The sequence below is a fragment of the Heterodontus francisci genome, chromosome 43 (genome assembly GCF_036365525.1).
Source record: "Heterodontus francisci isolate sHetFra1 chromosome 43, sHetFra1.hap1, whole genome shotgun sequence".
NCBI lineage: Eukaryota > Metazoa > Chordata > Chondrichthyes > Heterodontiformes > Heterodontidae > Heterodontus > Heterodontus francisci.
Window position 1 is genome coordinate 11,723,424 of NC_090413.1, and position 23,729 is coordinate 11,747,152.

General features: G+C 42.4%; 1 protein-coding gene across 8 annotated transcripts in view; it reads right to left on the reverse strand.

Moving 5' to 3' along the window:
- The window catches only part of pbx4 (pre-B-cell leukemia transcription factor 4), a 609,025-nt gene that overhangs the window by 150,756 nt on the left and 434,540 nt on the right, over positions 1 to 23,729 (reverse strand). For all 8 annotated transcript variants that reach the window (XR_010970948.1, XM_068020890.1, XM_068020886.1 and 5 more), the window contains exons 3-4: positions 7,751 to 7,995; positions 2,194 to 2,384 (exon numbers count right to left, since the gene is read on the reverse strand). Coding sequence is in view for 7 of the 8 variants with exons in the window: in XM_068020890.1 (XP_067876991.1) it covers positions 2,194 to 2,384; positions 7,751 to 7,995 (436 nt within the window). In the remaining variant the exon portion in view is untranslated. The remainder of the gene's footprint in view (positions 1 to 2,193; positions 2,385 to 7,750; positions 7,996 to 23,729) is intronic.

Here is a 23,729-nt window from a genome sequence, read left to right on the forward strand (position 1 = left end):
TCCCATAAACATGCAATGTGATAATGACCAGATAATTTTTTGTGTTGATTGAGGGATAAATGTCAACCAGGACACTTGCTCTTCTTCAAAATACTGCCATGGGATCTTTTGCATCAAACTGAGAGGGCACACAGGGCCTTGGTTTAACATATCATTTAAAAGACAGATAAAGAAACATAATGAGGCTCATTTTAAACTTATTTTGCCAAGCAAAAAGTGAAGAAAATGAACTGAAGTCAATGGGGAAGAAAATCAGGCAAGGTGAAAAACATGCTGCCCAATCGTTATTCCCTATATTTTGCTCATAGATAAAAAAAATTAAATTATTCATTAAAATTAATGTCAGGTAATCCCAATCTAAGGGAATAACAACAAATGAAGCAGCCAGGTATTTACAGAAAGATCTAGTGAGTGACTATTTACAAGAGGGAAGATGAGGTTAATACAGATAAGTGCAAGGTCTTGCATTTGGAAGAATAAAACAGCACATGTACTTACTTAATTAGTCACTAGGTGGGGATGCTGGAAGATCTGGGACTGATAAAGTCAATACTGATCAGATATGGCCACTGCAGAGCAGCAACCATCAAGACAAATAGTCTAAGCTCTATTATGAGGCACATTGATTTCACCCATTCACCATAAGATGTGTGACAGTAGCTTCAGTAGAAAAATCCCATACTATTTTGCATCTGCTGCAAAAGCTTGGCTTTCCCTCAGAGCTTCCCCAAGCCCATCAACTGGGATTGGGAACTGTATGGAACAGAGAATAACCTCCCTCCTTTACCATGGCACCATTTATTGGTGCTCAAATACACAGCACCACCATATTTCTGGGAACCCTATGAATGAAGATCACATCTGATAAAATTACATTTATGTCTTTTATAATGGGCTAGACTGAAATGGAAGATAGCTGATCAAGTTTAGACCAGCAGCATACTATTGCCAAGTAAAATGCAAATTAATAACTTAGTTAACTTTTCAAACATATTGATGCTTGCTCTGTTAAAGCATGATCAAAGTATTAGAACTTACAGCATGGCTACCCAACCCGAACCCGACGGGATCCAACGACATGCGTCAGGTTCGGGTCGGGTCGCACTTCCGGGTCAGGCATTCGGGCTCTGTTCGAGTCGGAAACACTCTATCACCACCTCCGGTAAGTAGCTCCAATGTTAATGTACTTTTTGGACTAAAAAGGTTGTTTAGTTACAGTTTTTGAAAGCTTGTGCAGATAAGTAACAAAGTGAAAAAAGGAAGCTAGATTAACTGATGGTCGTGTCAGGTCGGGTTGGGCGTGGGAAAAAATGAAAGGACTCGGGCCAGGTCGGGCTCGGGTCGGATGTGGTTCTGTCAGGCTCGGGTCAGGTTTCATTTGCAGACCTGAGCCAGCCTTTATTAGAACTGCATTTTAAATGTACTATTACTGTGAAAAAATGTACAACAAATTATTTTTCAAAAACAAAAGAGTTGTGTGTAATTTCATCATAAGTGGTCAAAGTCATTTTTTCTAAGCAAATTGCATCCTGTTCTTATAAACAAGTGAATGCACCTTTCACAAAGATAGCGCCTCTATATTCTATATACTGATAGAGGTATACAGATTTGTTTCAAGTGATGTTCAAGTTTGAAGTAAAAATAGAAAGTGCTGGAAATACTCAGCAGGTCAGGCAGCATCTGTGGAGAGATATTTTATTTTATTTTATTTAGAGATACAGCACTGAAACAGGCCCTTCGGCCCACCGAGTCTGTGCCGACCATCAATCACCCATTTATACTAATCCTACACTAATCCCATATTCCTACCACATCCCCACCTGTCCCTATATTCCCCTACCACCTACCTATACTAGGGGCAATTTATAATGGCCAATTTAGTTAACGTTTCAGGTCTGTGACCTTTCATCAGAACGCCTGACGAAAGATCACAGACCTGAAACATTAACTCTGCTTCTTTCTCCACAGATGCTGCCTGACCTGCTGAGTACTTCCAGCAGTTTGTTTTTATTTCAGATTTCCAGCATCTGCAGTATTTTGCTTTTATTTTGATGTTCAAGTTTGACTACGTCACTTAAAAGGAGTGCTGTTTTCACGTTTTTTAGTTTAATTGATGGCAAAACGAAGTTGTTCCATCTATTTGAACAGGTTTGCAAACAGATGTTTGTGGCTTGAATCCTCGTACCATCCTACCTTGCATCAAGGAAACGAGAGCGCAGGATCATGACTGCTTCACACGTGCTCTGTTTTAGCTGCATCTGGATGGTGCTGAATTTGCGGTGGATAATAGAAACCATACGCTCGATCTCCTTTGGTGAAATAGGTCTGGTCCGACTCTGTTCACGAAGCAAGTTCATAACATGTGTGGTAAATTCACTACATGCCTGCAAACACAACAAACCAGAATTAGAATATGCATTATAGGGGATTCATCAAATGAAATGCACAGATGGGTGCTAACTATAGCATTTTTCATCCTTCTGCATCTGTTAATTAGTCATTCTGTAAAGCTCAAAGCACTTGGGGACCAGGTACCGCATAGACAACAGGCAATGCTTCAACCAGAACTTCAGAAAGAAATGTTGCACCAGACAGTGTTTATCCTTGAATCTTTTATACAGTTGGGTTTATCCTGTATCCTTGCACAACATGGAAACCTTTTCAAAGTTATTTATTTACTCATGTTATTAGGAAGTTCTTCAATGCTCACCATCACCACAAGTTGAAGTGTGCCTTCAAAGCATTTGCTATCAAGTATCCAGCATGCTATTAGGCCTATACCTCATCTGTAAAAACATCTCTCTCCTTAATATTTTATCTCCCTCTTTAACCTAAGGTACTTAGTGCTGTTTACAGAATTTTGAAAGGCTAGACTTTCAGTTAATCTAATTAAAGAGTTTGTAACACGCTTGGAACCGGTAGTACATTTACTTGTTTGTAAACTGAAATGGATTTTAGTGTGTGATAGAAATTACACCGGCCAAATGGAAACATATTAATTTTGTCATATGGAACACTATTTGAACTTTTACTGAACATTGAACATAACTTGTTTAAAAAGACCACAGAGCTGAATGGCTGAAAACATGGCTGCACATTTGCATTCTGAGAGACAGTTGAATAGAGGGACAATGGAAGTGCTCCCTGATTCAATTAGTGAGGTGTGTTTTGTGAATAGTGATGATCAAAAGACATTGAGATCCATTGTCTGTGTAAGAGCCAGCCTGGGGCGGCACGGTGGCGCAGTGGTTAGCACTGCAGCCTCACAGCTCCAGGGACCCGGGTTCGATTCTGGGTACTGCCTGTGCGGAGTTTGCAAGTTCTCCCTGTGTCTGCGTGGGTTTCCTCCGGGTGCTCCGGTTTCCTCCCACATGCCAAAGACTTGCAGGTTGATAGGTTAATTGGCCATTATAAATTGCCCCTAGTATAGGTAGGTGGTAGGGAAATATATAGGGTCAGGTAGGGATGTGGTAGGAATATGGGATTAGTGTAGGATTAGTATAAATGGGTGGTTGATGGTCGGCACAGACTCGGTGGGCCGAAGGGCCTGTTTCAGTGCTGTATCTCTAAACTAAACACTCCACCCCACTCCATTGAGTGTGACTGGAGAACTTTTGATATCAACAAACTTCGCAGATGCTGTTTCAAACAAAGAGTTGGCCACATGCTTAATCTGCTGGCCAGCCTGGGGACTTTTTGAATTGCGCTACACAGAAAGGGCAGACTGCAAATGAACTTCAAAAAGAAAGCACCCCTCTCTCTCTCTCTCAAGCAACGTCCTCGGGATCCACAGAAGCAACTTAAGCCTTAAGACAGAGGGCCTCTTCAGCCTTCTGGTATCAGTGAGAACTGCAAGACTTGACTCCAATCAAGGGCTTTACATCCAAACCAAAGACAGTAATTGAATTCCATTTACTACTCCAAACACCCCCCCCCCCCTTATTCTTTCTCCTCCTCTGTATCTATTTGTGTGAGTGTTAATTTCGTATGCAAGCTAACATGGTTGTGTCGCATATTTTTAGGAATTTTAACTGAGTTACAGTGTTATGGCTAATAAACTTACATCTTTCTTGTTTAAACCTAAGAAAGCCTGTCTGATTGGTTCATTTACAAGTACAATTAGACAGCAGTGAGTAAGGACTCACTGAAGTGAAGCTAAAACACTGTGTTTTTAAAAGTAAACCCTGTTACTGCCAAATTAGGAAAGGGGCCAGAGGGGAGCCTGAAACCCCTTCCTCACCCGGTCGTAAATTTGGAGGCTAGCGTCCAGATTCGACCCACAGACAAACGAGAAATTGGAAGTGGGAAATCAAATTGATCCCAATCAAAAAGAGAAAAGACTTCAATACAGATTTTATTGTGGTTGTGTGCGCTAGAATACTAACATGTCCATGACCGATGCCAGTAACTCCCCAAGCCAGGGTGAAGTAACTTGGGATAAATTAAAAGCACTGTCTATGGAGGAGTTGAGAATTATGGTTGAGCAGTGTGGGATCATTTTCTGTACCAAAGCTAGGAAATTGGCACTCCTAACACTAGTGGCCAACCATTTTTCCCTCGAACCTGAAGAATCAGAGACAGTTTTAGAAATAGACTCTGACAGGGTATTGCTAGCAAAGATACCGTTGGAACAGCAAACTTGAAATAGAAGACAGGGAAAGAGAGAGGGAAAGGGAGAGACAGGAGACAGAAAGAGAGAGAGAAAGAAAGACAGGAGAGAGAGAGAGAGAGAAAAAAATTTCCAGAAGGAACAGGAGGAAAGAGAGCTGAGGCAGAAAGCAAGAAACTACAGGCCTGTTAGCTTAACATCTGTCTTGGGGAAAATGTTAGAAACTATTAGTAAAGACGTGATTGCAGGGTATTTGGAAAACTTCAAGGTAATCAGGCAGAGTCAACATGGATTTGTGAAAGGGAAATCATGTTTAACCAACTTATTGGAGTTTTTTGAGAGAGTTACATGTGTTGTGGATAAAGGGGAACCTGTGGATGTATTGTACTTAGATTTCCAGAAGGCATTTGATAAGGTGCCACATCAAAGGTTATTGCAAAAAAAAGCTTGTGGTGTAGGGGGTAACATATTGGCATGGATAGAAGATTGGCTAGCTAACAGGAAACAGACAGTAGGCATAAATGGGTCATTTTCTGGTTGGCAAGATGTAATGAGTGATGTGCCACAGGGATCTGTGCTGGGGCCTCAATTTTTTACAGTTTATATAAATGACTTAGATGAAGGGACCGAATGTATGGTTGCTAAATTTGCTGATGACACAAAGATAGATAGGAAAATAACTTGTGAAGAGGACATAAAAGGGCTACAAAGGGATATAGATAGGTTAAGTGAGTGGGCAAAGACCTGGCAAATGGAGTATAACGTGGGAAAGTGGGAAATTGTCCACTTTGGCAGGAAGAATAAAAAAGAAGCATATTATCTAAATGGTGAGAGATTGCAGAGCTCTGAGATGCAGAGGGATCTGGGTGTCCTAGTGCATGAATCACAAAAGGTTAATATGCACGTACAGCACATAATTAGGAAAGCTAATAGAATGTTATCACTTATCATGAGGGGAATTGAATACAAAAGTAGGGAGGTTATGCTTCAGCTATACAGGGCATTGGTAAGACCACATCTGGGGTACTGTGTTACAGTACTGGTCTCCTTATTTAAGGAAGGATGTAAATGTGTTGGAGGCATTATAGAGAAGATTTATTAGACTAATACCTGGAATGAGCGGGCTGTCTTACGAGGAAAGATTGGACAGGCTAGGCTTGTATCCGTTGGAATTTAGAAGAGTAAGAGGCGACTTGATTGAAACATATAAGATCCTGAGGGAACTTGACAGAGTGGATGTGGATCGGATGTTTCCCCTAATGGAAGAAACTAGAACTAGGGATCACTGTTTAAAAATAAAGGGTCGCCCATTTAAGACAGAGATGAGGAGACATTTTTTCTCTCAGAGGGTCTTGAGTCTTTGGAATTCTCTTCCTCAAAAGGCGGTGGCAGCAGAGTTTTTGAATATTTTTAAGGCAGAGGTAGATAGATTCTTGATAAGCAAGGGGGTGGAAGATTATCGGGGGTAGGTGGAAATGTGAAGTAATCAGTTTAGCCATGAACTTATTGAATGGCGGAACAGGCTCGAAGGGCCGAGTGGCCTACTCTTGCTCCTAATTCGGATGCTCGTATGCATGTATGAGGTGGCTTGAGTTAACTAGGGGGCAACAGAGTACCCCAGTGAAAGCATGGAAAATATAAGAGGTGCGGGGCTATGTACTGAGTTTTTAAAATTTTCCCAACTGATTCCAAAATTCAATGAGGGAGAAATGGAAGCATTTTTTGTATCTTTTCAGAAACTTGCAAGGCAGTTAAAATGGCTGGCTGAGAACTGGACATTACTGTTGCAAAGTAAGCTCACTGGAAAAGCCCATGAGTTTATTCCCTGTTGCCACATGAGAGTTCATCAAATTATGAACTGACCAGGTATGTCCTGTACACAGCCAATTACCGCCCTATCAGTCTACTCTCGATCATCAGTAAAGTGATGGAAAATGCCATTGACAGTGCTACCAAGCAGCACTTGCTTAGCAATAACCCTGCTCAGTGACACTCAGTTTGGGTTCTGCCCGGCCACTCAGCTCCTAACCTCATTACGGTCTTGGTTCAAACATGGACAAAAGGGCTGAACTCAAGAGGTGAGGTGAGAGTGACTGCCCTTGACATCGAGGCAGCATTTGATCGTGTATGGTATCAAGGAACCCTAGCAAAACTGGAGTCAATGGGAATCAGGGGGAAAACTATCCACTGGTTGGAGTCGTACCTAGCGCACAGGAAGATGGTTGTGGTTGTTAGAGGTCAATCGTCTGAGCTCCAGGACAGCTCCAACAAGAGAGAATCTAACTATCTCCCCATGACATTCAATGGCATTACGATCACTGAATCCCCCACTATCAACATTCTGGGGTTACCACTGACCAGAAACTGAACTGGAGTAGCCATATAAGTATCATGGCTACAAGAGCAGGTCAGAGGCTAGGAATCCGGCAGTGAGTAACGCACCTCCTGACTCCCCAAAGCCTGTCTACCATCTACATGGCACAAGTCAGGAGTGTGATGGAATACTCTCCACTTGCCTGGATGGGTGCAGCTCCAACAACACTCAAGAAGCTCAATACCACCAAAGCAGCCCGCGTGATTGGCACCCCATCTACAAACATTCACTCCCTCCACCACCGACGCACAGTGGCAGCAGTGTGTACCATCGATACCACTGCAGCAACTCACCAAGGCTCCTTAGACAGCACCTTCCACCTGCTACCTCTACCACCTAGAAGGACAAGAGGAGCAGACGCATGGGAACAGCACCACCTGCAAGTTCCCCTCCAAGCACACACCATCCTGACTAATTTATCTTTAGACACCAGAGGTAGTTTATGTGCTATAAACAGATCTTTATAAAACATAACTAATTTTGTTTCATGAACGGTTCTACAATTTGACTTTTGTTATGATTAAGATGCACATCAGGTGTCATTTTACAGAGATTACGTATGAGCTGGTTGTCGGTCAATCCACCAAAGTAGTTTACCGTTTGACAATCAACCTGAACATTTCTCCCCTTGTTTGAATTGATTTTAATTATATTAAATGGATTTGTTTCAGGAATGCAGGTATGAAATTTGGAAATGGAGTCAATCTGATGGACTGTGGACGTTGGGTTATATAATCCTTCGCATTACTTGGTTACGTGGCTCGTACCTGCTCGTATTTCTCCAGCTCTGAGTGGTAAATCTGTCGGATTTGTGTGAGTTTGGCTCTGTAGTCAGAGTGCTCGATGGAATTGTCATTCGGTGATCCACCTGATGCTGCTGCCGCTGCTGCAGCTGCTGCTGACCCTCCACCCTTCTCAGGCCCGGACACTCCTTCAGCCAACAGCATGTTATCCAGTCTCATCAGCTGTGGATCTGGGGGCTCCTCTTCTTGGACACCTCGAATACTCAGCACTGTGTAGAGCAGAAGGATAATGTTACAGCCTCTGCAATGGAAGCATAGGCAAGATACTGTGCCGAGAAAGGAAAAATAAAAAATTTTCGTCTAGCTTTTGTTGCTCAGGCTTAACACAGCACATTGCTTTTCAGTACAGCAGTTTATAATGGTTGAATGGCAGATTCAACTTAGATTCTGCAGAAACACATGTTTAATTCTATATCGGAACGGTTCTAATTACTTCTTTAAAAAAAAATGAATAAACTCTTTCCAAATGGCCTGGTCTTATGCTTGTGTAACCAGAAGTTTAGGTCCTGCCTGTTGCAAACTAACACAAATGCAGTATTCCAGAGTTAAACCGTGCAATGGAGCTACTGTACAAGTTTACCATCTAAGGTTAGCAAATCATTTCAAAAGTCAATATCTGGCCTATCATTTAAAGTGTGATATTGACATTTACCATTTCTACTTCATTAAAATTTCATTTTTATTCAAAATCCATATCAAAATTAAACTGCAATATTGTATTTTGACAAATGCTTTTAAAATAATGACAGCTAATTCTCTCAGCATCAATAATCAGTTAAAAGATTCTCAGAATTGATTCCTGATTAACTGATCGAGCGTTAAAAGACTTCCATTTTTCAAAAACACATCATTTTTCAGCTATGCATCAAGTGAAATCAGCAATCAATGCGACACAGTAACATTTGAAAAATATACATCATATTTTATAAACATGCTTTTGTGCCGTATTATTAGTTTCTATGCTGATATGTTACCGCAGTGCTCAAATTTGCAACATATGAAGTCACATTCACAAATACTTGTGGAATGAAAATCATGGTGTGAACTGAGAAATAGTTGTGTTATGGCAGAGCATGATTACTTTTCCCATATTTGCCAGTAGAGGGAGTATGTTGCTTTATTCATTGTTCAGTTGCCCTTCTGTCTATTTAAAAAGAGTCTGAAATCATTTCCACGTACAGCACTTCACATGGGGCCTAGAGTAAAACACGACTTTCCTCCATTATCTGCAATCAATTATAAATCAACAGCCCATTGTAATCACCCTCAAGTACAGTTGATGCATTAACAGGTTTTGCATCATTGAAATTGGAAGCTTTGACTTTCGAAAGTAAAATTTACACTTTCAGTCGCATCACAAATGTTCTATTTTTTTAAAATAAAGGTGGGTAAAACCAAAAATATGTTCCATTGTTTCAAACAAAGCTACCTTGGAGTAGCATTTATCTGGATTTGGATATCCTGTGTTTAATATAGTTTACTGTGTGCCTTTCAAACAGTGCATTTGTAAAACAGAAACATTTCCTTTACATGTAAGAGGCATTTTAGCTCAGATTATTTTCCATTCCAAGAATCAAAGGCAGCAATGTTGGAAATACACATCAGGTTGGGATCATCTAGACCACTTAATGTTTGGGGTGCCAGATGCTTCCTCTAACCTGGATTTTGAGGGTCTTGAATCCCTTGCAGAGGCTGACTGACCCACTATGCATCTCCAATATTTTCTGTTTTGGTCTCAGGCTTTTAACATTTGCAGTTTTTTCTTCTCATAGTCTAAGCAGTACTACAAGCAGACGTTATGACCTCTATGCTTAGTGACATCACACCACTCCAACAGCAATCTTCTTGCTTGCAAACAAAATACATGACAGGCTCTGTCTATATAGAGCACAGCACAATTCTGGGGCTTGATCTACAGGCCTGAGAGACAGTTTTCCTACCGCTACAGCTGTCCGCCAACCCCCCTCTCTCCACCTTCCCATAGACTGCAACCATGCTACCTCCAACTGTTTATAGTCAGTAATACGAAAGCAAAATAGTGCGGATGCTGGAAACCTGAAATATAAACATTCACATATCCTCTATATACATATTTTGTTGCTTTACTTGCCCCATTGCTACCCCCTTTGGCCTTGCACCAACTCTTTTGTCAGTTAATCTCTCCTGTCTTTTACCCTATCACAGACACCTTTTATTCTTTTTCCTACCCACCCCCTTTCACTTACTTAAAACCCATTACATTTCTAACTTTTCCCAGTTCTGATGAAAAGTCATCGACCTGAAACAATGGCAGTATTTTATGCTCTCCCTGTGGAGAGTTTGGAGGCGGGGAGGGCATTTAATTGGACGGGATGGTGGCGGGTGGGGACCCTGTCACATTCCCACCTGCACCCCAAATAAGTCTGCTGTGGGAAGGCCCATGGACGGCCTTCCCGCCCCGCCGCCAATTGAGGCTTTCAAGTGGGCAATTAATGCCCAATTAAGGACCTCTTCCAACCGCTGCTGGTATTAACCTAGTGGTAGGCAGGCCTGTCGCCATGCGTGCAGCAAGACATGCAAACCCGTTCAGGGGTGCTTGTGTCCTCCCAGAATGGGAGGGGGGGGGGAGGGGGGGGGGTCCTCGTTCAAAGGCACTCAGTGCTAAGAGCCACCCCCCTCCCCTGCGACTGCTCCCCCCCCCCCCCCCACCTCACAAAACATCAACCCTCTGGCCTGGGTCACCCATGATCCTGGGCCTCCCATGGGTGCTGTTCCAGCAGCAGCCCCTTACTCCCGAGTGGCGCAGCCGAGCAAAAGAGCTCTCTTAATACTTTTTTTGTGTTTAGTTTATTTTATTTCAACTTAGTTTGTTCAGTTTGCTTATCCACTTTTTTTTTCATGTTTGTATTTGCGGCTGTTCAATTTTCAGTCCGTTAACACCCTATCTGTACTAATGCTTTGTCTTTCAACACACCATTAACATCTTGTTTGCCTTTGCTCCACGAACTTCTGGTCAGCTATTCTGTTACTTTGTCCTACTTACACCTTCTTCTTTGTTATCTCTTGCCCCACCCCCGCTTTACTTGCTTATAACCTTTTACATTTCTAATATTTGCTAGTTCTGAAGAAGGGTCACTGACCTGAAACGTTAACTCTGCTTCTCTCTCCACAGATGCTGCCAGACCTGCTGAGTATTTCCAGCATTTCTTGTTTTTATTTCAGATTTCCAGCATCCGCAGTATTTTGCTTTTATAAAAGAGCTCTCTCGGCGGGTGGGACTTCCCGTCCCTGGGGTCCTGACCCGGGAAAGGCCTGCTGGTAACCTCTCAAGTGCCTGATTGGTTTGTGTGATACAGCGGGCCTTCCCCAAAGGAGGCAACAGACATCTCTCGCCGGCTCTCCAGCTGGCAGCCGAGACCCAGTTGCTTCCATAAAATTTCCCCATTAACTCTGTTTCTCTCTCCACATATGTTGCCAGACCTGCTGAGTATTTCCAGCATCTGATTTTATTACTTATAGTCAGTTGATGCACAAGACAAACACACAATGCAGAAACAGGTAATGTCACAGCACAAATTCGGGATAGATACCTCCAGGGGTTACCTTGGACTAGGTTTCATAGACACAGTGGCAGGACCTATCACTGAGAAACAACAAAAGCAGAGTTCTATTCTCTACGCAACACCCTGGTCTACTCCTCAATTATCTCCAGCATCCCATCCCCTTCACACGGCACATTCAACAGTTGCCCTTTTATCTCATCTCTCCTCACCGTTCAAGGCCCCAAACACTCCTTCCAGGTGAAACATCGATTTACATGCAACTTCTCTCAATTTAGCATACTACCTTCGCTGCTCACAATGCAGTCTGCTCTACATTGGGGAGGCCAAACACAGATTGGGTGACCACTTTGCGAACACCTCCATTCAGTCCGCAAGCATGATCCTGAGCTTTCAGTGGCCTGCCATTTTAATTCTCCACCTGTCATGAAGGTGCTTCCATTATTAATATTCTTTGAGGACTTGTATTTAAAAGACTGTGGAAAATACCTGAGGAGATGCTGGACTTTTTTTTTGAAAAAGGATCACTGGGAGGACACTTGAGACTTTGTTTAAAAGCAAACACTTACTGGAAGTCACATGTCTTAAGCTAAGCAAACAGCTGGAGCCTTATGGACTATGAAACTGTCTGGATTTAGAGAAGTCACATGTCTGGGTTTATGGCTCAGGAGTTTTGGTTTCATTTTTGGATCTTGTTTGGAGTTCAGTTGGTGTGTATCCTACTAAGAGAGAAGGCACCCAACTCATCCTTTTCCACCTGTGTTGAAATATCTTCTGAGAATCCAGTGTGATAACTGAATCCACTGATGCAGTAATTCTCCTAAAAAGCCTGCAAGACTTCTTCTCGACATCTGAACTCAATATTCGAGTCCAGAAGGCTGTAAAGTGCCTAATTGAAAGATGAATTGCCTGTTCCGCGAGCTTGCGTTGATCTCTGAAAAAATCCCAGTAACAATCGCATGTGTCCATGGATACCTGTCTAGGTGTACCAGGACACCAGACCAAAAGTCATCTGGAGCATTTCATACCTTATCCTCTTTTGTTCAAGAATTAACAAGTATTTGGCCAAAGTATTTTTGTTTTTGTAAAGTTGATCTCTGCAGAGAAAGCTTCTTTATGTGTGTGTGTGTGCATGTGTGTTGGGTTATTTAGAAGGGAATGTATTTATACTTTCATAGTTCAACCAATGTGTAATAAGCTTTGCATCTTTATTGAATAAGTCTTGTTTTATAATAAATTAATAATTTTGTTGTTTATTAAAGAAATCTGATTGGTGGATTTGCATTCTGAAACGAATGAAGTATATAATTGGTGATATCCATAACAGGTTGAAATATTTTTAATATGTTGTGACCAGTGGAGTAGTGGGACTAGAGTGAGACAGTGCACTCCTCAGCCTCGGTCGTAACATATCTTACCCTCACGCTGACATCTCTGTCCTTGGCTAACTGCAGTGTTCTAATGAAGCTCAACACAAGCTCGCGGAACAGGCACTTCATCTTTCAATTAGGCACTTTACAGCCTTCTGGACTCGAACATTGAGTTCAACAATTTCAGTCTCAATCTCACTTTCCTTTCAAATGGCAGCTGTTCATTATTCTGCCATTCACACCTCCTCTGAAAACATATTTTGTTTATTGACCTGAATCTTTATTACTCCCTTTGGCTCTACCCCACCAACTCTTTTGTCAGTTAATACCTCCCATCTTCCGCCCTATCACAGATCTTCCCTTTTGTTCTTTTTCCACCCTCTGCCATTTGACCTACTTAAAACCTATTACATTTCTAACTTTTCCCAGTTGTCAGGAAAACACTATACGCCAAATGGGAAATATTAATTTAATCAGTTGGAAACTTAGCTTACACTTCTAATTGGAAAAAATCCTACAAGTTAACTTTTAAAAAACTAGCAGCCAAGATGGCCACTGCAATTTACATTTGAAATACCAAGAGATTGAACTGGAAGCAAAAAGTCGAACAAGAAACCCAGCCAGAACAATGCTTTGGCTAACGGAGTAGATTAGCCAGATCACCCTGGTTAGCGGGACATTCCAAACCATCTTGAGGCATTCATAAATGGAGACGTTCCTCCAGGGGGTAAAAACTGCCAATCCCACCTAAGAGAAGTTTTGGGTTTTAGACTTTGGACCTCATTAAAAACAAAGGGGAGTGAGAGAACCATGTGCCTGCCTGTTCATCTCAGAAGCAACAAGTTTTGCTACATAGACAAGCAGACAGGCAGTAACCAAGTGGACAGCAGCCGAGAAGGCTGCTGCTCCCCTGACTCTCTCTCTCTTCTCTTTCCCCAGAAAACATCAAGCGAAAACCGTCTGCGACTGGGGGATCCTCCAAACCTACACACCGCTACAGCCAGTGACAAGGGGAAGAGAGCCAACTACAGATTCTGCCTTCAGGAAAACACTATGCAAAGCTAGCCAGCCAAAATATACGTTGACCAACCAAGAACTTCAAGAATACAGCTTCAGCCGAGGACTACTGGATCATGCACTTTACAGACTGTATTTAAGTTCCATTTATTCTGGATTTTAATCCAACCACTAAATCTATTTTTCCTGCTGTAATCTACTTATGTGTGTGTGAATGTGTAGCGTATTTTTAAATCGGGTTAGAGTGTTAATTATAATAAACTTACCTCTTTCTTGTTTAAACTCAAGAAAACCTGTCTGATTGGTTCTTTTGCAATCACAGTAAAGAAAAAAGGTACCACACTCAGAGGTGGTAAGCACAACCACTGTTAAAAAGCAATAAACCCTGCTGAGGTCAAATAAGAGGTAGGGGTAAGAGGGGAGCCTGAGACCCCCTCCTCACCTGGCCGTAACACAGTTCTGATCAAGGGTCATTAACCTGAAACGTTAACTCTGTTTCTCTTTACCTCTAACATATTTACATAGGGAGACATAATATAACATATTAATTTTTACATTTTACACATTTTCTGTGCTTATAGGAAGATCGTGTCACAGAAATTCTGTCACACTGATAATCAGCTTTAAGCTGTAAGGCACATATCTATGATTATATGATTCTCATTATTATACTTCACTTACAGGCGTCCCAAGGCAAGGTGTTGCTGTGGCATAATTCCATTTACACTTCATGGTCATAGCTTTCTCCCAGGCTGGTTCTCCAAAACTATGGCCATCACCTCTCATTGGTGATTTTTTAAAAATTCATTCATGGGATGTGGGCGTTGCTGGCTAGGCCAGCATTTATTGCCCATCCCTAATTGCCCTTGAGAAGATGGTGGTGAGCTGCCTTCTTGAACCGCTGCTGTCCATGTGAGATAGGTATACCCACAGTGCTGTTAGGGAGTTCCAGGATTTTGACCCAGCGACAGTGAAGGAACGGCGATATAGTTCCATGTCAGGATGGTGTGTGACTTGGAGGGAAACTTGCAGGTGGTGGTGTTCCCATGCATTTGCTGCCCTTGTCCTTCTAGGTGGTGCAGGACGCGGGTTTGGAAGGTGCTGTCAAAGGAGCCTTGGTGCGTTGCTGCAGTGCATCTTGTAGATGGCACACACTGTGGCCACTGTGTGTCGGTGGTGAAGCGAGTGAATGTTGGTAGATGGGGTGCCAATCAAGCTTGCTTTGTCCTGGATAGTGTCAAGCTACTTGAGTGTTGTTGGAGCTGCACCCATCCAGGCAAGTGGAGAGTATTCCTTCACACTCGTGACTTGTGCCTTGTAGATGGTGGACAGGATTTGGGGGGTCAGGAAATGAGTTACTCGCCGCAGGATTCCTAGCCTCTGACCTGCTCTTGCAGCCACTGTATTTACATGGCTACTCCAATTCAGTTTCTGATCAATGGTAGCCCCTAGGATGTTGATAGTGGGGGATTCAGCGAGAATAATGCTATTGAATGTCAAGGGGAGATGGTTAGATATTGTCCAAGTCTAGCTGCATTTCTACACGGACTGCTTCAGTATCTGAGGAGTCACAAATGGTGATGACCATTGTGCAATCATCAGCGAACATCCCCACTTCTGACCTTATGACTGAAGGAAGGTCATTGATGAAGCAGCTGAAGATGGTTGGGCCTAGGACACTACCCTGAGGAACTCCTGCAGTGATGTCCTGGAGCTCAGATGATTGACCTCCAGCAACCACAACCATCTTCCTTTGCATTAGGTATGACTCCAACCAGCGGAGAGCTTTGCCCCTGATTCCACTGACTCCAGTTTTGCTAGGGCTCCTTGATGCCATACTCGGTCAAATGCCGCCTTGATATCAAGGGCTGTCACTCTCACCTCACCTCTTAAGTTCAGCTGTTTTGTCATGTTTGAACCAAGGCTGTAATGAGGTCAGGGGCTAAGTGGCCCTGGCGGAACCCAAACTGAGCATCACTGAGCAGGTTATTGCTAAGCAAGTGCTGCTTGATGGCACTTCCATTACTTTACTGATGATTGAGAGTAGACTGATGGGGTGGTAATTGGCCGGGTTGGACTTGTCCTGCTTTTTGTGTACAGCACATAGCTGGGCAATTTTCCACATTGCCAGGTAGATGCCAGTGTTTAGATTAGATTAGAGATACAGCACTGAAACAGGCCCTTCGGCCCACCGAGTCTGTGCCGAACATCAACCACCCATTTATACTAATCCTACACTAATCCCATATTCCTACCAAACATCCCCACCTGTCCCTATATTTCCCTACCACCTACCTACACTAGTGACAATTTATAATGGCCAATTTACCTATCAACCTGCAAGTCTTTTGGCTTGTGGGAGGAAACCGGAGCACCCGGAGAAAACCCACGCAGACACAGGGAGAACTTGCAAACTCCACACAGGCAGTACACAGAATCGAACCCGGGTCCATGGAGCTGTGAGGCTGCGGTGCTAACCACTGCGCCACTGCGCCAGTGTTGTAGCTTATTTCCAGCTGGGTTCCAACCCCACAATTTTTTGTTCTCGAAATTTTCATTCAAGGTTTTTTTCTGCTTCCCTGCTCTTTTTTTGAGCCCCCAGTTGCTTCTTCCTCTCAGTTTCCTTGCCCATATTTTTTAAAAATCACAGCTCTTGCCCTCTAATACATAAGCAAAATACTGCATACGCTAGAAATATGCAACAAAAACAGAAAATGCAAGAAATACTCAAACAGGTCAGGGAGCATCTGTGGAGAGAAAAGCAGAGCTAACATTTCAGGTTGATGCAGCCCATCCCCTTCATGTTATTTTTCACTATTGTTCTGCAGCCTGACACCCATCACCTCAAAGCAGGTCAAAGGTCCTGGCTAGATTTCACCCCTGACAGCAACCTTTACCTGCAAACTATAAAATAAGTAAAAGAGTGAATGAGAGAGAAATTGGTGTGAGAAAGAGACAGACAATGAGAAAGAAAAAGAGAGAATGAGAGGAATGAGAAAGAGTGAGAGAAACAAAGAGACAGTGAGACAGAGGGAGGAGAGGGGAGGGCAACAATAAATAGATACAAAAGGATAAAGAAAGGACAGACAGAAACTAGAAAATGCAATTGGAGGATCTCAAGAGAAGTTCAGAGTGACAAGCATGAAAGAATGGAAAGAGGCAGAGAAAAGAGATGAGAAAGGAGAGCCAGCAACATGAAGACAACAGGCAGGACAAGAGTGACCAAAGGTCCACCTGTGCTAATTACAAGTTTCTAGATGCATGCACCATACTTCAAGTGTCACATGGGCAAATTAATATCTTACACTTTAACAAAGTATACAAAGTCAAACATTTTCAATCAAGAAATCGTCTCCAGCAACAGAAAATACCTTCTAACTGATCCCAGCATATCCCTAAAAAGGAACCAGACTCCTAATTTACCAGAAAGAAACTGGTCATCACCCACTGGGAAAGTCTATGTTTTGAAATTCCAAGTGGTGAACCTTGACATGAATGTGATTCCAGATAAGAAAGATTGTTTGAAAGTAGCCCTGGGAACAGGAAATTTTAACATAAAACAAAAGCAAAATACTGCGGATGCTGGAAATCTGAAATAAAAACAAGAAACGCTGGAAATACTCAGCAGGTCTGGCAGCATCTGTGGAGAGAGAACAGAGTCAACGTTTCAGGTCAGTGACCCTTCTTCAGAGCTGGCAGATATAAGAAATGTAAAAGATTTTAAGCAAGTAAAGCAGGGGTGGGGCAAGAGATAACAAAAGAGGTGTTGATAGGACAAGGTCACAGAGAATAGCTGACCAGAAGGTCATGGAACAAAGGCAAGCAATATGTTAATGGTGTGCTGAAAGACAAAGCATTAGTACAGATAGGGTGTTAATGGGCTGAAAACTGAACAGACACAAGCACAAACATGGAAAAAAAACACAGTGGGTAGGCACAGTAGAAACAAACTGAACAAGCTAAAATAAAATAAACACAAAAAAAAAAGAAAAAACAACTAAAAATAAAAGTAAAATGGGGGGCCCGTCATGCTCCAAAATTATTGAACTCAATGTTCAGTCTGGCAGGCTGTAACATGCCTAATCGGTAAATGAGATGCTGTTCCTCAAGCTTGCATTGATGTTTACTGGAACACTGCAGTAATCCCAGGACAGAGCTGTGAGCATGAGAGCAGGGGGGTGTGTTGAAATGGCCAGCAACCGAAAGCTCGGGGTCATGCTTTCGGACTGAGCGGAGGTGTTCCGCAAAGCGATCACCCAGTCTACGTTTGGTCTCCCCAATATAGAGGAGACCACAGTATGAGCAGCGAATACAGTATACTACATCGAAAGAAGTTCAAGTAAATCATTGCTTCACCTGAAAGGAGTGTTTGGGGCCTTGGATAGTGAGGAGAGAGGAGATAAATGGGCAGGTATTACACCTCCTGTGCTTGCAGGGGAAGGTGCCATGGGAAGGGGACGAGGTGGTGGGGGTAATGGAGGAGTGGACTAGGGTGTCGCAGAGGGAACGATCCCTTCAGAATGCTGACAGGGGAAGGGAGGGGAAGATGCCTTTGGTAGTAGCATCACGCTGGAGGTGGCGGAAATGGCAGAGAATGATCCTTTGGATATGGAGGCTGATGGGGTGGAAAGTGAGGACAAGGGGAACCCTGTCGCGGTTCTGGGAGGGAGGGGAAGGGGTGAGGGTAGAGGTGCTGGAAATGGGCCGGACACGGTTGAGGGCCCTGTCAACCACAATGGATGGGGGGGGGGGGGGGAATCCTCGGTTGAGGAAAAAGGAAGACATGTCAGAAGCGCTGTTGTGGAAGATAGCATCATCAGAGCAGATGCCTATTATTAATAGAACAAATTGGCAAAATTTCACCAACAGACTCAAAGAGCACGGTGATGTGACAAATTGTTTCGGTGCCATGTCAGGTGACTATAAAACGCTAAATCCAGAAGCATTATCATCAGATCATGCGTCTAGAAGAGTGCCCCACAAATTCCTGATGCACATCTTCGCCGTACTTGATGTCTGCAGCATACTGGCAAATAACTTTTGATGAAGAAAACAGCAAGCTAACTAGGTGTAATTCATTTGCTTGGCTGAAATTCAGCTGCAGCCCACTTGGAATTAATGCAGTTAGTACACCAGCAAAAAGCTTCCAAGGTCCTGGATGGACTGCAGCAAGTTGAGGTGATATTCAATGGATATTCACATGCTTAGTGCTGCACAAGATGCACATGACAATTATTTCAAAGCACTACTTCAGAGATACACGGAGAAAAACCTGAGGCAACGTAAGGATGAAGTGCAAGTGACAATATCCAAAGTAATGTACCTTTGGTTTGAATTAGATATGAAAAAGATTGAAATATTAAACTACTAGAGAGAAAAGCAGAACTTGGGACAGTCATGGATACATTGAACTTTATGAGATTTGCTCCAAGACTAATGTAGATGACAGAACCAATACATAATCTAATGAAACAAAGGTTTGTTTTATAAATGGGGCCCCAATCTGGATTAAGTTTTCAAAGAAAGGTCTAGATCACAAAACCAGTGGCAGAAATTCTGACACAGGAAAAGAGGTCGTCCTTCAAGTTGATGCACCACAATCCACGTTAGGCGCTTATATGTCATGCACACTGACTTAAGCACATAATAATTATGCGCAAATAGAAAGTTAGCCTGTGTGAATGAGGATGGAAACTTCATCTATATACAGAACACAAACCACTTAAGAGCATCACAACAGAAAGAGAAAAAGAAAATTCCTGTTCAAAGGTCTCTCCCAAGATCATGGCCTTTATCCTTTGCTGTTCATTCTTTACCTCCTTATTTATTCAATTGTTCCCTTATTAAAAGCCCTACAATGCAGCATTTCAGTATAACTCTTACCATGTGTATTACCTGTGTCTGCGTGGGTTTTCTCCGGGTGCTCCGGTTTCCTCCCACAAGCCAAAAGACTTGCAGGTGAATAGGTAAATTGGCCATCATAAATTGTCACTAGTATAGGTAGGTGGTAGGGAAATATAGGGACAGGTGGGGATGTTTGGTAGGAATATGGGATTAGTGTAGGATTAGTATAAATGGATGGTTGATGTTCGGCACAGACTCGGTGGGCCGAAGGGCCTGTTTCAGTGCTGAATCTCTAATCTAATCTAATCTACCACATGCATTGTAAACTAGTTTTGCTTCTTTGAGTGCCCTAAAGACACAGCTCAGTCAACGGTAAAGCCTCAACCAAGCACCTTGCAGCAGTCAGTGTCACCCAATCTTACTGTGGCAAATAAGCAGATATATAAATGCAGAAGATGCAGCCATTTTAAAAAATCCATTCTTGGGAAGTGAGCATCACCAGCAAGGCCAGGGATTTGAACCATATAATTGATGCCTACAAATGTTCTTTTGACAGCACATCAACACTTAATGGTGTCATTTGAGAGAGTGTGCCACACTACCTGTAAAGTTTGAGAGTCTCCCTAGAGGAGCCCACAGGCTGCATCTGTGTGATGCTGTGTGAGTGAGCAGCAGATCACCATAAATAATGTAGCTACATGGTGTCAGCCATGTCTCAGTGGTTAACGCTCTCACCTCCAAGTCAGAAGGTCATGTGTTCAAGTCCCACTCAAGAGACTTGAGCACAAATTCTAGTGCACTAATGATGGAACGCTGCACTGCCAGAGATGCTGTCTTACAGATAAGACGTTAAGTCAAGGCTCCATCTGCCCTTTCAGAGTACTATTCGAAGAAGAGCTGGCAAGTTTTCCCACCGGTGCATGGGATGCTATTTATCCTTCAACCAATATCACTAAAACGGACCATCTGGTCATTATCAATTGCTATTTATGGGAGCTTGCTGCATACAAATTGACTGCCGCATTTGCTACATTACAACAGTGACTACATTTCAAAAGTATTTCATTGGTAAAGTGTTTTAGGACATCCTGAGGTTGTAAAAGGTGCTAAATAAATGCAATTTTTTCCCTCTGCAGTTCAGCACCTCTTGACCAAGTTTCTAGGGCCAAGTGTGGCATCTTTCAAGAATACTTGGTACTGCTCTACGCTACAGCAGTTTACAGTGCCTGGAATGTGAAATTAGATTGAACCCGCCATAATGGAGGGCTTCACCTGCATCAATGATTCCCAGAGATCTGCTCTCACAAAGGACTTTATTTCTTTGGCTATAGCTGATGAAGTGGTGAACAACAGGGGAATGGCAGGAATTAGCACAAATGTTGCAGTTGCCTCCTGTGTCACATCCCATCCTCTTTGAACTCAACTCAAATGACCACAATAGAGTCATCCAATGTACAGGCCTAGGCAGCCACTTCATCAATAACTGTGGTGTCTTCACTTGTACAGTTATCTTCTCGCCCAGCAATGGGACTGTGCCACCTCAATCCATTCAGGCAAACAGTGAACCCTAGCAGAATACACTCACTTCATATTTCTACTGGCTGAATATTTAGAAGAAGCTCAAGGTTAAGAAGTAGAAACGATATCCCATACATTTTGGACTAAAAGCACCACCAGGGCAAAACACATCATGCGCCTTCATCATTCACTGTAAGGGATAGTGAAAACTCCATTGATTGATACTTGGATGTGTCTTGAAAATTCAATTGTGGTGAGGCAGATTCAGTCTGTTGGGGAGAAATGAAATGGCATTCATAGATGCTGATGTGCATCTGGGCCCAATGTGAGAAGCTCAAGTGAAATTTAAGGCTATAATGAGCCTTATGGACACTTGTTATGCGCATGCTCTGTGCACACAATTCACATGTTCTTTACATTACTGTGCACTAGATGCATCAGGTATGGAAAAAGCCTCAGACCTCCATGCTCAATAATATGGGGAGCCAGTGCTCAATGTGCATTACAACAGCTATTATCAGTCCAATGATTGCTGTAGCTGGAAGCTAAATGCCAAATAAGATGACGGAATCAAAACAATAACATTTATCATATCAAGTTGATATGACATAAAGTTGCAGGAAACACTGGTCTAGTGTAGATGGTTTTGAAAGAACATTTTCTATTTCATTTTCATTTAACTTAATGGTTAGGACATGGAAATGCATGCCATACAGAAGGCCGATACATCTATTGATAAATGGTCATACTCTTAAACCATGAATGGTTAGCCTGGTTAAATCTCACATATTTTACCCAGTTACATTTCCAAGAGTGATCTTTATTTAGTTCAAAAAACATTTGAAAATGAGTATTATATGTTACTGCTACGATCATAGAGGTGCAGAAGGAAGCTTTATAAACATTCAAATTTAAGTTTAAAATATTCCCAGGTGATGGAACAGACCTTTTAAAGCTTAGCACTAGACTGCAGCAGCTTGAATTATCTCTAAGGGTGGTCTCACACCTCGACTTTAGTGCCGTCATGAGCTGAATGTTTCCTGAACTGTGCTACCACTTTTCATCCACTTCATCTTGAGCTGGAAGCTGTAAGAGTTCCAAACCTCCTAGTCAGGACGAGAAGTTCAGGATAGTTTCACTTTTTTTTAGGAAAGTAATTTGTTCACTTGTGATCATATTCCAACTCTTTCCATTCCAGTTTCTCACCACTACTACCACACAGATTGGTTCAATCCTGCACTCTCTTACCAATGGTTATCCTGTTGTTTGCTGCTGCTGATCTCAGTTACTTGTGCAAGGGGACTAGTTTCTCAATACCAGTCCAGGAGCAATTAGAATGGAACTGCTAGGAAATCAAAGTAACAGCAGGAAGCAATCAACATGGTCTTAGTAACAAGAAATGGAAGGGCAAGAGCAATAAGCATGGGATTATAGCAGAAATCATGGGACAAGGGCAGTTAGTATACAACCCCCACGCAAACCCGAGAAAACATTTTTTTATTCGTTCTTGGGATGTGAGCGTCATTGGCAAGGCCAGCATTTATTGCCCATTACTAATTGCCCTTGAGAAGGTGGTGGTGAGGTGCCTTCTTGAACTGCTGCAGTCTGTATGGTGCAGGTACACCCACAGTGCTTTTTTCTGTAGTGGTTTGATAAAACTGAGTGGCTTGCTGCATGCAACTGCCCTGTGTCTGATTTCACTGAGAGTATCGGGAGCAACAGAGATTTTCAGAAAATGCAGCAATGAGACATATCCCTAAAATTCCCAGACTAACTGATAAACAATGAGGATACGGGTTTTCCTCTAAAACAAAGCTTTCAAGCTGGACCAACAGATTCAAAAGTGTTAAAACTGATTCAGTCCTTTAATTGTTCTTCCCTTCCATTTCAATTTTAGTTTTCTGTTCATTCTACATTTTTGTATTTCTGTTGGCATCTCCCCTGGCTGAAAACACTAACCTTCAAGAAAAGCAGCTCCAGTTTTGTAAACAGTGTAAACAGCACCATTTCACAGTAAATTTCCTATAAGTTAACATTCTTCAGTTGTATGTAGAGTAGTAGAGATAGCACAAATTGGTTCAAACACTGTGAAATTTGGAAACAAGCTTGCCGCTCAATACAAGGTCAGGGCTGGCTGATGAACAGTCTGCAGTTCAGATTTCCCCACTAGCCTTACTTTAACACAGGGTGATCCCCTGTAAAACAAATGCTCAACAGCAGCACTAAAATAATACTGATTGGCCTGTCCTAGCTTGTATACATGTATCATAGGAGATCGGTGGGTATAATGTGGAAAGGTGAAAATATAGGCCCAAGGAAATTTGCATGCAACTGATTTACACATGGCCAAGTGTATACTTCTTTGCTCATTAGCGCTCTCCTGAGTTATATCTTCTAAAACCCTATTAGCTCATTAACACAGCTTTTTAAAGAGTCCTGTGCTATATTTTTGAATGCTTTATGACACCAGAATCTGTTACATTAAAAAAAGTTTCCACAATTTCATTTTCTTAAACATACTGTGCTAAATATGCATGAATTACAATTTGATGGCTTTCATAACATCAGTAAGATAAAAACGGAATTAAAGGAGGAACATGGTGTATACTCTGTGCTTTACTCAGGCCCAATTTTGAAGCTGTTAGAAATTTCTAA